This window comes from Pterocles gutturalis, unplaced genomic scaffold (assembly GCF_000699245.1).
Source record: "Pterocles gutturalis isolate BGI_N339 unplaced genomic scaffold, ASM69924v1 scaffold35951, whole genome shotgun sequence".
Taxonomy (NCBI): Eukaryota; Metazoa; Chordata; class Aves; order Pterocliformes; family Pteroclidae; genus Pterocles; species Pterocles gutturalis.
This window is the reverse complement of record NW_010099026.1, coordinates 2599-17157: the sequence shown is the minus strand read 5'-3', so window position 1 is coordinate 17157 and position 14559 is coordinate 2599. Positions and strand designations below refer to the sequence as shown.

General features: G+C 37.2%; 1 protein-coding gene across 1 annotated transcript in view; it reads right to left on the bottom strand.

The window, feature by feature from the left end:
* The window catches only part of TRIP12 (thyroid hormone receptor interactor 12), a gene marked incomplete at its 5' end in the record, with an annotated part of 34839 nt that extends 21102 nt beyond the window's left edge, over positions 1 to 13737 (bottom strand). The window contains 19 exons of the mRNA XM_010075154.1: positions 394 to 568; positions 691 to 791; positions 1823 to 2030; positions 2658 to 2776; positions 3473 to 3701; positions 4240 to 4393; positions 4689 to 4845; positions 4987 to 5104; positions 5805 to 5970; positions 6088 to 6156; positions 7422 to 7583; positions 7711 to 7803; positions 8233 to 8328; positions 8409 to 8444; positions 8732 to 8880; positions 9844 to 9939; positions 11305 to 11388; positions 12288 to 12424; positions 13632 to 13737. Coding sequence (XP_010073456.1) covers positions 394 to 568; positions 691 to 791; positions 1823 to 2030; positions 2658 to 2776; positions 3473 to 3701; positions 4240 to 4393; positions 4689 to 4845; positions 4987 to 5104; positions 5805 to 5970; positions 6088 to 6156; positions 7422 to 7583; positions 7711 to 7803; positions 8233 to 8328; positions 8409 to 8444; positions 8732 to 8880; positions 9844 to 9939; positions 11305 to 11388; positions 12288 to 12424; positions 13632 to 13737 — 2455 coding nt within the window. The remainder of the gene's footprint in view (positions 1 to 393; positions 569 to 690; positions 792 to 1822; positions 2031 to 2657; positions 2777 to 3472; positions 3702 to 4239; positions 4394 to 4688; positions 4846 to 4986; positions 5105 to 5804; positions 5971 to 6087; positions 6157 to 7421; positions 7584 to 7710; positions 7804 to 8232; positions 8329 to 8408; positions 8445 to 8731; positions 8881 to 9843; positions 9940 to 11304; positions 11389 to 12287; positions 12425 to 13631) is intronic.
* Between the last annotated feature and the right edge of the window lie 822 nt (positions 13738 to 14559).

Here is a 14559-nt window from a genome sequence, read left to right as displayed (position 1 = left end):
AAAGAAGCACACAAAAGGCATTTGACCACACTTAGCATTTTCATACTCCAATATTACAAGTAAACACAGCCAGAGTATCATTGCCCCACATTTAACAGCAGTCACAGACAAAAACCCTTCCCTCTTACTCCAACACAGTAAAGGTCTATTCTCTACAGATTACTTCTTCCACCATTTTTCAGTTTTCCAGTTCTTCCCTAGCATGCTGCTTTAAACTATTAAGAGGTTATCTTCTCTACCTTAATTTCTTGCTTCTTCCTCCAGAGTTATTGTAACAGTCGTTAAGCTCAAATTTCTTTGATAGGTGCTACTTAATCTGGCTTATCATAAGAAAGTAGCTGTATGTCAAAGTCAACACCGTATTACAAGTACTTTAATTTTTTTTGTTTGTACCTGTTATTGGAAATGGTATCCTTGGAAGCAGCCCTTGCAAGACCACTTACTCCTGCTGTTCTTGCTGGTTCAATATTATTACTATTGGACTGTGTGCTTAATCTTCCCCACGTTTTAGGATTTAAACTTGCCAAGAAGGAGGATTTAGGAGATTGAGTAGTTGTAGGGCTTTTAGCTGGAAAAAGCCAAGACAAAATTAGAGAAACAACATATTTCTAACAGCTACCACTTTTGACAGCCTATAGGCTTACTTTTAAATTTAAAAGCACAGAGCATCATGTTTTAAGAATTATTTACCTTGATTGTCCACTTTGTCATCATCTCTTGGAGGAGAGTATTTTGGTCTCCTTGGCCCTCGTTTCGGCAGTCTTTTCCTCTTTAGAACATCACTCAGTCGTCTGTCCAAATTTAAAAATGAAGTAACATGCTTCCATCCACCACATTCATATGCATACCCATCCCTCAGTTTAAGATGCATCTGCCAGTTATTTCCTCAAGAACTAAAAAAGCTTCCATCCCATAACAAGGAGGGCACAAGAGAAGAATGAACTCTGTGAGAAGTGGCCTCAACTCTATTTTAATTGGAAGGAGAAAGTGACTACTCCGTCCAGAAAGAAGGTGCTTTGCCTGCTGTCACCCTTCTACTATGGGCAGCTGCCAGAAATGCTACTGAATAAAGCTGTCTCATAATTTTCATATTTTTATTTGTGTAACCAGCTCGTTATTAATTTGAATACATTATAAAAGAAAAAAAACACACACCACAAATTTCTGCTGAATAAACATCAAAAGACACTGGATATTTGAGCTGCCTCCCCTATTAAAGCCCAGAAAGCATTTTTCCAACACTTCCCAAGTTCACACATTTCAATTCTGGTTTAAGGTGAGTTTCCTTATTATGCCAATACATTAGAACCAACATTTCACCCTTAAAATAAGGGCAAGCTATGTAACCCTAAACTAGTTCATTCCTACAAGACACATTCCTACAAGCATTCAGAATGGTTGCATTCCAACACAATAACTTCAGAATGACTACTTTTTCCTCCATTCTCCAGCAGAAAGGAACCATGTACCATAGCTATCATTCCTCTGAAACCATCACTCTGTCCAAGAGTTACATTAGACTACAGCGGTTGGTCTTGGCATTCTCTAGCGTCTCCCCAAACAGTAGATTGTTTCATATCATTATATCACAACTATTGGGTCACTAGTCTTATTAAAAAAAATAAAATTAATATAAGATTAATCAAAACTACCCATTGATAGCTCCATTTTAGTTCCTTTGAGGAAAACATCACAGCAAAACACAGATGATACTGTAGCAGCCCATGTCAGTCAAGACTTTAAAAAAAAAAATAAAACACCACACACAAAAAACCATAAAACATACCCACCACAGACTGTTCACAACAAATAGCGCTCTTACCCCTGTGGGCTCAGATCCAAAGAATCCTCCCGGCTGTGTTGTAAACTGGGAGATCCCAAATCTGCAGCTGCATTACTGGCAGCAGTGGCTGCTCCAGTACTTATTGTTGGAGTGGTACTCAATGTTCCTGATCCATTAGTGCATACTTTCGGTGGGCTTGTTAGCAAAGCCTCAGACTCTGACAAGTTTTTCACTTGGTGCATCACCCCTTAACAAAAGAAATCTTTGTTTGGTGGGTTGGTTTGGTTGTGAGGGGGGTTTTGGAACAGGGGTGGAGGAAGGGGAATGACAAAGGTGTTTGAAAGGTAGAATTCTGTTATTAGAGCCTCTATTTTGACTATGGCAGCACTGGCTCACCCCACCCATCAATTCTAAGTTTTAAAAGCAGTTCAATCCTTTCTTGAAAAAGTTAACCTATAGAGTTTAATTTTAAAAAAAGACAGAAGCACAAACAGTAGCTAAAAAATGCAAAAATCATGAGCAGATTATAACAAAGACTTCCTGCCAAAGATTCATCAGTTCTGCCAGTAAGACTACCCATGTAATTTCAGCAAGCCACCTTCAGCCTAAACGTAAGTTCATTAGCATCTATTAAACCTGTACAAATTTGTTTCAGATTCAGAAAAAACAAGCTTGGCTCCTCCAGAGTCTTGGTTAGCTCCTCCCCAGTCATATGACAATAGCTTGCATGGATTTTTCTTTATTTTTATTCAAGAATAACAGTAACTTTTTACAGCTTAAGGGGGATGGAGTGGGAGATGAAGGATATGAATTCTACAAACACATTTAAAATTCTAAATAGGAGATGAGAAAAAAAAGAGAAAGCAAGATTTACCTTCTCTTCTGAAGTAAACACTAAAAATGTCAGGTAACTTTTGCATCAAAATCTCTGCCATCTGCAGGGCTCCAACTACTATCTTAAGGTCTTGACTTGACAGCATGGAGGCAATATGACTAAAACAGATATTTTATTAGAGTTAGTTTTGTCTTTTCATTTTTTGTCATTTGGAAAAAAAAAACCAAGCCAGTTCATCCTGCATACATAGTACTGAAAGCAAGCCAATTTCATTTGTAAAAGCCATAAATAAAAGGACTGAAAAAGTCCTCCTCTTGCCTGAATCACTTTTATCATGTTTTAACAAGGAAAAGAAAGTTTTCTTTCTTTAAAGAATATGGTCGTGTGGAATTTACCCTGCCTTTGAAAAACTAGTAGGTTTATTTTCTAATTGCATCCTTTTATCTAGATCCCTAACTTCATGGTATACCATGTAGGAGAGGTTTCACGAATAGAGCTTACCAGTCAAATGCCATGAGAGTGTGCTATTGTTCACATAGCATTATTTCAAAAGTCATCTTGCCCTCAGAAAAATTTACAGGCAAGTTTCAGAAATCAGGAGAAGAGTAAATGGTAATATTAGACATCACTAATACAAAATTTAAGTTTATAACAAGACTGCCTAGAGTTGGCACCTACTGCAAAATCTAAGTGCAAAAAATTCCTGAAGAGCTGGCAGCCTCAGCTTTTGGAAAATCAATACATAAAAATTTAAAAGTACAGTCTTCCCCTGAAAAATATGATTCAAAAAAGTAATCACAAGTTTGAGCTGTAAGCTCAAAATTAGTGTCACTCACAGTGGTTAACAAACCCACCTTGAAACTGCATGGTTTTTCAGCACATCCTTCAGAAGTTCAGCATCAGCAAAATAAATTATCCTAAGAATTGCTCTAAGGCACTTGTGTCTAACAGCAGGTCCAGCTGAAGAACTATATACTTCATAAAGAACACCAAACAATGTTTTGATAAAGGATTTTGCCAGTTCTGGGTCCTCTTTCATTAGTTGTGCTCGAGCATCATCCTTCTTCAATTCTGAATGTCCACCTGTGAGAAATTGTGCAACAAATCACTGCACAGTTCTTTCCATCTCTGCTCTGATATTACTTTCTTTTTTTAAAGATAAATTTGTTTAGCTCTTGAATTGAAAAGACATAATTTAAGAAGCAGAAGCCAAACTGATGGCAAGAAAGTAGGTACAAATCATCCTCTTTCAAAGAGTCAAATCCTTTTTCTTCAGTTTTCTTATATACTTCTGTGCGATAGTAAGAAATCTTCACACAGTCTTTGTTAAATAAAAGAATTAACAAAACTGTTTCAGAAAATCCCAAGCAAAGAACATCCCCTGCTCCCCCCAATTTAATGCATTTTCAGTTCCCAGAAAAATAATTTACATGTTAAAAAGAATACCCTTCAACAGTTTTTGTTGTAAAAAACAACAAATTTTGTCATTCACATAGATCAGAATATTCTGATATTCCACAGAAACCACAAGAAATATATTAACTAAGTAGTAGACTGTTGCATAACCCAGCATAAGGTACCCATAGCTAGAGGCACTACGTGTCTCCTAAGCTGTACTTACTAGTGTTTGTATTGGCTAAAGGATTTGGTTTTCGCTGAATGGCACGTGCTGTTCCAGTATCCTCATTTATTTGCTGCATAGAGTTGAAATCTATAGTATACACACGCCCAAGTGTAGAAAGGCTTATCTCGTCCTCGCCAACCTGATGAGCTGCCTAAAAAACCAGAGTTTAAAGTCAAGAAATCCTTAATAAATAGGAAGCTATATGAAGGGTGATGAGAAGGGCAACACAGTAGAAAAAACAATGACTCACAGAAATACAGTTAAGCAGTTCACCCATTACTGAATATGAAAACAGTGCAATATTACAGCAGTAGGTTTGAAGAAACTCATGTTTCTTACTCAAAGAACAAGGCTGGTATTTTCAAAACCATAAAGAAAGCACTCAACTCCCTACACAACAGCACACATATAAAAAACATTACCACACAAGTGTGTGGAATTGCTACCTCTATTATTCGACTATCAATCCTGTTATAGGGATGCCAGAGACCCCTATCATCTCGCCATTGCCATATTGCACCATCTGTATTTTGCGCATTTCCTTTCTTTAGCATAGTATCAACAGCAAAGATCCCCTCTTTTGGCAGGCAAGGCATCAGCTCACTGTAAAGAACATTAAAACAGTATTTTACTACAAGTATACAATAAAGTCCATTTAAACTGAAAACTGTTTGACTTTGTTTTAGAGAAGTTAGGGATTTTAACATACCAGCTACACCCAAAACCCAAGGCTGCATAACTTACCAGATAAGAGAAGTAAGCTCATAAAGTTCTTGAGGACTTCGTGGAACAAGGTCAATTTGTTCTTGACAACTCCCATTTGAGGCTCCACAAAGAAGGAAGTGAAGTGTTTCTGCAATATCTATAGAAATTATTATTCATTAAATTGCCTGTATCAGAATATGGATTCCATTTTGTGTCAGACACTGCACAGAAGAGACAGTCATTGCCGTAAGCAAACAGACAGTAAGACAAAAACTCTCTCTTCAAACACGGTAAGAAATATATTTGTTCTCAGGTCTGGGGGTTTGTGCTTTTTTTGGGGTTTTCTCCTTTAAAAGACATCTAGGGGGGGAAAACATCACTCAATATATGAGGGCACAGTCAAAACAAGAGAACATACAGGGCAGCTGAAGTGACAAAATTTATGAGCTGAAAAGAAGAAAACAAGCGAGAACTAAGACAGCTACACCGCAGTTATTTTCTTAGTGTTTTCCCTTAGAAAAAGCCCTTAAATCACATTTCTCCCACTACGAAAGGAATTATTCAACTTGTGTTGAAATGAGAGTAGCTTGTGCAACTAATATAGACTCAAAAGTAGGTGAGCACTCCAGTGACAACAGCTAGAGACAAGAAAGGGCAGAAAAAACCCTCAGAAAAAAAAAAACCACACCACAAGAAACTTTCAACAAGATGAACTGAACTTTGTATCCCAGCAGAAGCATAGAAAGAGAAAAGTAAGAGAACACAATATTTATATAAATCAAGTGCACAGAGTTCCACACAGACTGTAGGCACTAACTTAAATAGGTCCCCCAGAATATCAAAGACCAAGAACTCACTTTGCTTCATAAGTTGGACTGCAAGTGTAGGACAATTGGAGCACATTAAGGAAAACATGCGCACCACCATGATGAACATTCCTGAGCTCAGGATAGGAGGCGTCACCACCAAGAGCTGCTGGATATTTGTTAACAAGTCCTTGGAAGCAACCTGCTGGAGCAAGTTCTTCAGGAGGGAACAGCAAAATTAAAAATATTAGTCTGACTTTGAAAGGTGAGCCCTTAGAAGAAACAGAGAGGGAAGGAGGAAACAAAAATCCACACCCAAAAAACACACCCTTACCTCTTCATGCTGGAAGTTATCCACTAGCCGTGCAAAACAGAGACAAGTGCTTTCAACAGACTTTTTGTCCTATTATAAAAAAAAAATTAAGTATTTGGTTGAATTAAGATACTTTAACTTGCATTAGATTATCTTGTCATTTCGAAGTATCCATAAATTTTTTCCAAAAAGGCCAGACAAATCACATTTTACAGAATATTACAGCTCTGAATTCTAAATTAATTAATACATTCTAAGCTGACCTCCTAATATGGCATATTCCCTAGGAAACACCTCACACTTGGAACACAAATACCTTTAAGGACTTGTAGAGATGAGTAAATGGGTCTGTAATATTCTTTTTGGATTCTACAAGGAGCAAACAAAAGGGAAGACAGCTACAAAGCCAAAGAAACAGGAAATATAGATAATAATGAGGAGTGAAGGGTACTGTTCTACAGGCTACATGAAGCCTGATTTTTATCTCATGCAGTGCAGCCAAGACAGCAAATCCAAAGACACCAAGACCGTAAAGATGGCTCCAGAAATAGTTCTAGTTAAAAGTTCACCAAACACTCAAAGTTTATCTGAACACAATAAAAACACTTTTACTGTAAGGGTGGTTGAACACTGGAAGAAGCTGCAGGGAGAGGCTAAGTCTCCATCTTTGGAGCTCTTCTTGGGGGGAAAAAAATTCAGCTGGACATGGTCTTGGGCAATCTGCTCTATCTGACCTCGTTTCAGGAGAGTGTTAGGATTAGATAATTGAGAGGTCCCTTCCAAACTCAACTATGCTATTAAGAGTCAACTCAAACTTTTTTCTTTTTTTGCCAAAAAAATTTTCCTTCTTAGGAGTCCCGTGATTTAGGATTCATCACTTCAAATTATTGTGCAACCTTTTTTTAAAAAAAGCTGTAAGCCCTCCCAAAAAGTCAAATCAGAAAAAAAAAACCCACATAAAAATTGAAACTGAAGCTTTTCTGAGTTTGAAGTGGTACAGAACCTTGCAACTCACTTGTCAAAGAGAAAAGAACAGTAATGCTACCGCATTTCCTCTTACTGCTGGGCAACAAGGTCGGACTACAAACCCACTATTATTCATACTCTAAGTTGAAGTACCTTACTTATTTCATTTTACAAAGTTAATAGGGGTGTCATGAGCCCTTAGAGCACATTTACAAGAAACAGAAGGTCCACATGCATATTAGAATATCACAGCTTGACTGTATAGAAACTTTAATGCAATTATCACATCGCAAAGGCAAATACACAGTAAAAAAACTAGATATCTGGAGGCAACTTTATATCACTTTCAGGTCAAAATTAAAACTTTCAATTTTATAATAGCTTCTTACCTGATGGGTTAACCTTTGTGTGAGTAGTGGCAGAGAGTCTGCCACAAAGTGAAACTCATCAGGAGTTATACTCTGGCAGCAGTTGGCAGCAATAGCTAGTGCATTCCTCTGGGCATTTATACTGAAGAATTCCAGGTACAGCAAACAGTCTGCCAACCCACCCTATAACAACATAAATGAACATTTTCACTCTGTACTGCTAAAGTCACAGAAACTTGTTTTCTTATCTCATCTTCACAGAAGATCACCAAGATGTAGAACCAGTAGAAGTGCTTTCTTTTTTACTTACTGCCTGCAGAATGGCTTTACTATGCCTGCGTGATAACATCTCCAGGGCTGTAAGTGCCTGCTCTGCCACATCAATGCACTGAATAACTTGCAGCTACAAGAAAACAAGAAAGCTTGTAGATTAATTTCTAAACCAGTTTGTAAAAATAATCTTCATTAACACTTGGACAGTCAGCCTGTCTGTACTAAGGCACGCATACTAATGTAGATGCACTGCTCGCTGTAATCAAGCTAGCCAATTTAAGACTAGATCAGCTATATAGCTACTCCAGGAGTTACCAGTTTGTGTAATTATGTAGTATCTTTGCAACACCAATCAGACAAAAAGTCCTCAATGAATCAGATAGTGCTTTCCAGTAAGGGTGTGAACAACTAGTAAACCTGTTTTCAAAAGCTTCTCATGCATTATGTATTATCTTGTAAGCTACTAAAAGCAGGCAGTATCTTATTGGCATATCCTAAAGTTAAAACAAAAGATAAAATCTCCTCATATCAGTTTAACGCTGTTTTTATTTCATTTTACCTTTTCCAAGAAGACAGGAATCGCATCTACCACTACCGCAGATGATCTGGGAAGTGCTTCCATCATATATGTTAAGGCCCGACATGCATGGTTCATCTGTTAAATATATAGATATTTGGGTTTGAGATGACATTTTTCTATTTCAAAAAAATTCTTAAACATTAGAAATCACTTACAATGTCAAAGTTGTGCTCCATCTGTAGCAGTGTTATCTGTTTTTAAAAAAAAAAAAGTATTGTTAGTTTAGTAAAAAGTATTTCAATATCAACATAAAGGGCACAAACCAATATTGTAGCTTTTGGCTGAGGACTTTGAATTTTGATAAAAGTTTCAAAAGAGCCACAACCTATTCTCAAACTATTAAAGAATTAACAGGACTATCAAAATTTAGCAAAACACATCCTCAAAAGCAAATAAAAAATATATAGATATACATACATAAATATAATTAAGAATAGACAATATAAATTAAGAATTTTATTAAAGATTTAATCTTTACCAAAGCTGGTACAACACTCTTGACTGGAAATCCCCCTAATGTTTCTTCATTTCCCATGACCAACAGCTGGCACATCTCAATCACTGCCTGTAGTTGCTGACTTTCATCAGTGGCTTGGAGACCTTGTAAAAGCTGTTGGGCTTTAGAACCTAGATATCCAGAAAAGAGATTAGGAAAGAAGAAGTTAGAAGACATAAGTGTTCAAGGGAACTGTTACGCTATACTTCTGCCAGAGTGGAAGATCAGAGACAGTTTGTTCTCCTCTGTATTTGTAGTTTCACTTCCTTTCCTGTCATAAAAAGGTGGGGATAGGAAAGGGAGGCAAAAATCTCACTCTTGGCTGTCCTTCCAGTGCAGACTGGTCAGCACAGGGAGTCCACCACACTGCTCACCACAGCCATCTTGCCAACCTACAGCGGGTGCCAGAACCCATACCACTCCACCTTTATAAAGCAAAGGACTTTACTTTTTACTTCCATGAGACCCCATCCTCTTCTTGGCAGGCAGAGTAACAGGCTGCCTTTGGCTCTGCTGGGAAGTCAAAGAGACTTGGACTAGAAGGTACACATTTTATCCAGCTGCATAATGCAGACATGGTGGAACAAGACTAAGGAACCATATTTTCCCTGACACAGTCTGAAGGAAATGACTTCTGTCCGAAACATTTTTGAAACTAAACAACATATCTTCGAACTGACATCTACTAATAGCTTTAAAGCTAGCTTAAGCACCTTTTTAAAGCTAGCAAAAAACCCAAGAGGGTTGGAGAGATCTTTTGTTAAGCAGCCCATCATGCAAAAGGAAAAGATAAGGAAGGGGTGAAAATGCAAGAACCCTCCCTTCCCCACCTAGAAGGGAACATTAAGATGCCCCAAAAAAAGAAAAGAAAATAAAAGAAATATGGCTAAAGCAAATTTCTCTTCCTTATAGGAAGGCAAGCAAATTAATATTGTTGACCAGTGGTCTAGCACTATCATGACACACAAATCTCCAACAAGTAAAATAATACATTAAACTATGAAGCTAATACAAATATTAGAATTTACTAGTGACTGAATTCTACTAGTCTGGAAGTGGAAAGAATTAAGTCAAATTAGACAAACTTTGCTTACTAGCTCCACTTCCAATTGTCCTGTGGAAGAGCTGCGACATCCGAGGACCAAGAGGGCCAAACAGGTGAGGAGGAAGACCCCTAGCCTCTAATAGAGCTAAAAGCAAACAGAGGATAACAGCCATTGTCAAAGCTTCTACATATATTTTCAAAAGCTTAAATTCCATGATGCTATAATTTAAGACTAATAGAATTTTGATACTTGAAAAAAGAAGAGTTAGGATTAGATGACTGTAGCTACTTCAATTTCCAAAAACACCAAAAAGATGATCCTTAGAGAACAAGTAACTCAATCTTGTATGCATCAGAGCATTAAGGCCCTTTAAGAAGTCACCCACTGAGTTGCCAGGGTTACATATTTCACAGAAGAAATCTGGTCTACTAAATTGTTGTAAATCTAGATCTAGAATAGCAGATATACCAGACTGTAATTTCAAATCTCAACTCAAACTATATAAAATAGGTTAAGCTTATCTTCACATTTTCAGGAACTGAGTGGCACTATCAATCTGAAAAAAATGACACTGAAAAAGACGTTCACAGCTTTATTTGTTGATAAACAGGAGAGGGAAGAACTGATAGATATTAGGGGGTTTTTTGTTTTCTTTGCTGAACACTTTTCAGAGCTAGACTAAGTGGGTGATTCTGATTTTTACTGGAGCAAGCATGACTACTGCTGATCAATACTATAACAATTAATAGTAAAAACCAATTTAGCTCAATATTCCTAATGTATACCTGTGCTTACTGAGGACTATGAGCAAGTGAACTGGTAGTGATACATTTCCACATTAAATATCCAGATTAACCTAAACCTGTCATTTGCAAAGGAGATCATAATATCGGAACCCCTTGCAACACAGTGGCAAAATCATTAAAAAACAGTTGCAGGGCATGCAAACTGACTTTCTACCTGTCTGTACGCTCAGGTTTTGAGACCTGAATCCTTCAGCCCATGCACAAAAGCAAGCATTTTAAGAACATTTAGATTTTGTTCGGTCAAAGCTTACAGCAACATGGGTATCAACGACAAGCACAAAAAAAAAAAGTTATCCAGAAGCAGGCAGAGTAACAGCAGGCCTAACCTGGCCTGTCAACTGAAACCATTCTTGCAAAGACTTATTTTCACATTTGAGCTTACACATTTCATTGGACTGTGATCTTAATTCTCTCCCCCCCCACCTTCTCTTGAAAAATCATGAATAGTAGTGTACTACACACCATGTAAGTTAGTAAGGACACTAAGCCACCCCTTCCAAAGATTACTTTCAAATTCTTGCATCTTTAGTGAATTAAAGCCTGTAACTTCATACTTCAGAACTACAGTAAGCAAAGCAACACATTCACAGACAGAAACAAAATACAGTCTTCCTACTACATATAATAAAGAATTTGAGAAGCTAAGACTCTTAATAGGCTGCAAACAAAAAAATAAATGGTAAATTAATAACAATGTTTATACCTTGTAGTCTTCCCATCTCAGAATCATCTGACTCACTTTCTCCAGAGGTTGTCATACCTACAGCCCCAGCAACAGAACTAGAAGCTAAAAAAAATGAGATATATTAATGCAAGTTGAAGTGCCTTAAAAGCTACAAATTTCACATCAATTCCACCAAGACAACTGTCCACTATCAGAAGAGTGCTCTGCATTTAACATTGCCACCATCATACTTCCATACAATTGTCACTTTAAATAGACCAGTATACTCCAAAAGCTAAAGAGAGGCTATATCAACACAATAAAAAAAAACCAATACAGCTAGATCAGCAAATTAGCCTTCAGACAGAATTACCTGTATCCTTAGTGAATTTATGCTTTTCTTAAGTGAGAGTCATGCTGCACTTAGTTTCTGATAATTTTGACTTTTTGTACTGATGTAGCTGGCTTTAAGCAGAGAATGTTTGAGATTTTCTACAATCCAGCATAATTGCTGCAAAGCTCCTTTGAACTCACTACTGATTAGGACCAGATAATTAAATTAAGCACTATTTAATATTGTGCAAGTAAGAATATTTAACTTAGTTACAGATTTCTCCAGTACAGACACACTTGCAATCTCAACAGAAAACTTGTAGAATAGTACTTGTAGAGTAGTTACAGAAGAGCTTTTACAGGTAAATGCATGCCTGTATTCTGAAAAGTTTGGTGTCTCTTCGGTTGGCAGTAATTTATGTCACATTTTTAAAAAAAAGGTATATGCCTGAAATCTAAAGTATTTTATTGGACATACTTTAGAGACTACAAAAAAAAAGCATAACTGAAACATGTACCAGATATCCAAGAGATCAGATTAAAAGTAAAAAATCTTCCAGAATTACTTACCAGCTGAACCAGCATAAATAATTTCTCCCTCAAACTTAATCTATTTAATTATTTTTAAATACAGAGAGGCTTATATCAGCAACTATACTAAAAATGCTTCAGTTGGAATTTCTTCTTACCTGCAGCTCCCTGAGAAGCCTCATCTGTACGCGCAGCTGAAGAGTTAACTCCATCCTGGTTGTTGTCAGGATCAGCCATCTTCTCCTGTCGGCGAGCTTCAGCTGCTCCTCTTTTGCCCAGGCCAGAGCCTCGCCGACTAAGGAGTCAAAAAAACAACTTTCATAAACTAAGACAAGAGATTTATTTATGTGAGACACATAACATTTACGTAGATCACTACCACAAAGTTGCACCAGATTTGCCTAAGAATCAGTCTTCACAAAATTATCCAACTCTTCCTTACCCACCTTGCCCCACACCATGGCAGCAATTTGTTTATACTAACGCATAACTGCTAGTTCCTTACATTATTCCCATCAAGACAAGGCAGCCTACTAAAATATAACAGTCAAAACGAGCAAGATTAAAGTCACTGTTCAGTTATAAATCACAGACAAATTTGAGAAGGTCGATGACAGAGTAATATCTTTAAAGGAAGTTCTGAACTACTGAAAGCACAAAGAGAACTCTGATGTTCTACTTCGTTTTCAGTGCCAAAACAAGTCTGAGTGGACAAGCTTTTCTATACTTGCTTTTTTAAACACTACTGTCATCACCACTTCAAATATTTATGCCTATAAAGTAAACAGTCAAATTCAAATGCACACTTGACAACAGAATCAGACTTCAGAAGCTTTTTTTTATGGCATGGAGGAGGGGAAAGAAGTTGTGCTGGAACTACTAAATGTAGTTAAGCATAAGAAAAAAAATAAAGCTTAAGGCTTCATTAGTTTAGCTTCAGAATACATGCAACTACAAAAATTTTTTGTATCACAGGACACATTTACTCCCACCTCCCATTTAATCTACCAGCTGTTTAAAATCGATTCAGGACTGATTTGGACACTTGTAGAATTGTTCACATGCAGCTGCTGACAAGCTGAGTCAGCTCAACAGCGTCCACTATTAAAACAAGAGTTCTGTGTGGTACCATAAAGTCTTATTTTTCAAAATAGTAATCTATTTTATTATTCATGATGGACCATAGTTTAGCACTCTCTCAATGTTCAGTATCGTTTTAAACAACACTTCCCCAAGGAAAGTATTACTTAAATTTGTAATATTGGCTTTGGGTGCTTCTTTCCCTCCATCCCTATGGCTGAGGGACTTATTGAAGATCTGATGGTGATAAATTCTATGCAGTATCCATGACACTGGTATACAGAGTAATCCAGCTGGCCTGAAAAGCTACAGCTACTTCTACAGTAGCAAAATAAGAGAGAGGAAAGGCTAATTTATGTGCATGAAAACTACATTAATATCAACCCACTGCTGTCACCATGTTTCATTATCTTAAGTTTTACCTGGTGCTAGCACAGGAGCCCGTGGTCTTTTGCCGTGTGCTCCGCCGCAAACTGGGGAGCTCAGAAGGTGGTGATTCACTGCGCTTCTTTGTAGACTTTCTTAGACCTGAGTAATATGTAAAGAAATGAAAGTAAATCAGTCTTTAAATACACAGCAGTTCAACAAAGAAATTAAAACTTCCATGTACAGGAAACTTCTACAAAGAAGAACGGATTCTGCATAAAAACTACAATAAGCCCACACGAGCTTTTAGTCACCTTACACTGAACCACTATACCTGTAAGAGAAAGGTTCAGATATTTACTTTCACTCATTATTTTGAGTTAAGTAATACTAAGCTCCAAAGTTGTTACCTAAACACCTTTCCCTAACCTACACACTACCATTATAGAAGAGCTTGTAAGTATTTCTCCTGCTAAACAGATTGTTATGACATATAAATTTATTATTTCCACATGCTGATGTTCAAAACATAAAAAAAAACGAAGATGCATTAGCTTCATATAAAGAGAGAAAATGAAGTTAGGTTGCGGGGAGAAGGGCATACAGAGCAGTGGTGATCGCATCTGTTTTCTCCCACTTCTGAGTAAATCTGTGCAGCATAAACTTAATCTTCTTCCCTATCTGAATCATATTTTTTAGTCAGCTGTATTCCCATGAGTACAGCTTAAGAAAAACTGCCTTAAATCAAAACCCTGCTTCCATCCAGAAGTCAAGCACTGCCAGTATTGAGGTCTGTCGTCTGTATTGTGTGTGTTCTTATTTCAACTACATCCCTTCAATCCCTCACACTATAAGGTCTTCCTTGAGGCAACAACCAAGCATATCTTCACAGCTTTTGAAAAGTTCTGAAATTTCTAATTTGTAGGTATTTGTACAATTGAAGACTGACCCAACTGAAATTAATTTGCTCTAGCTTATGAAGCC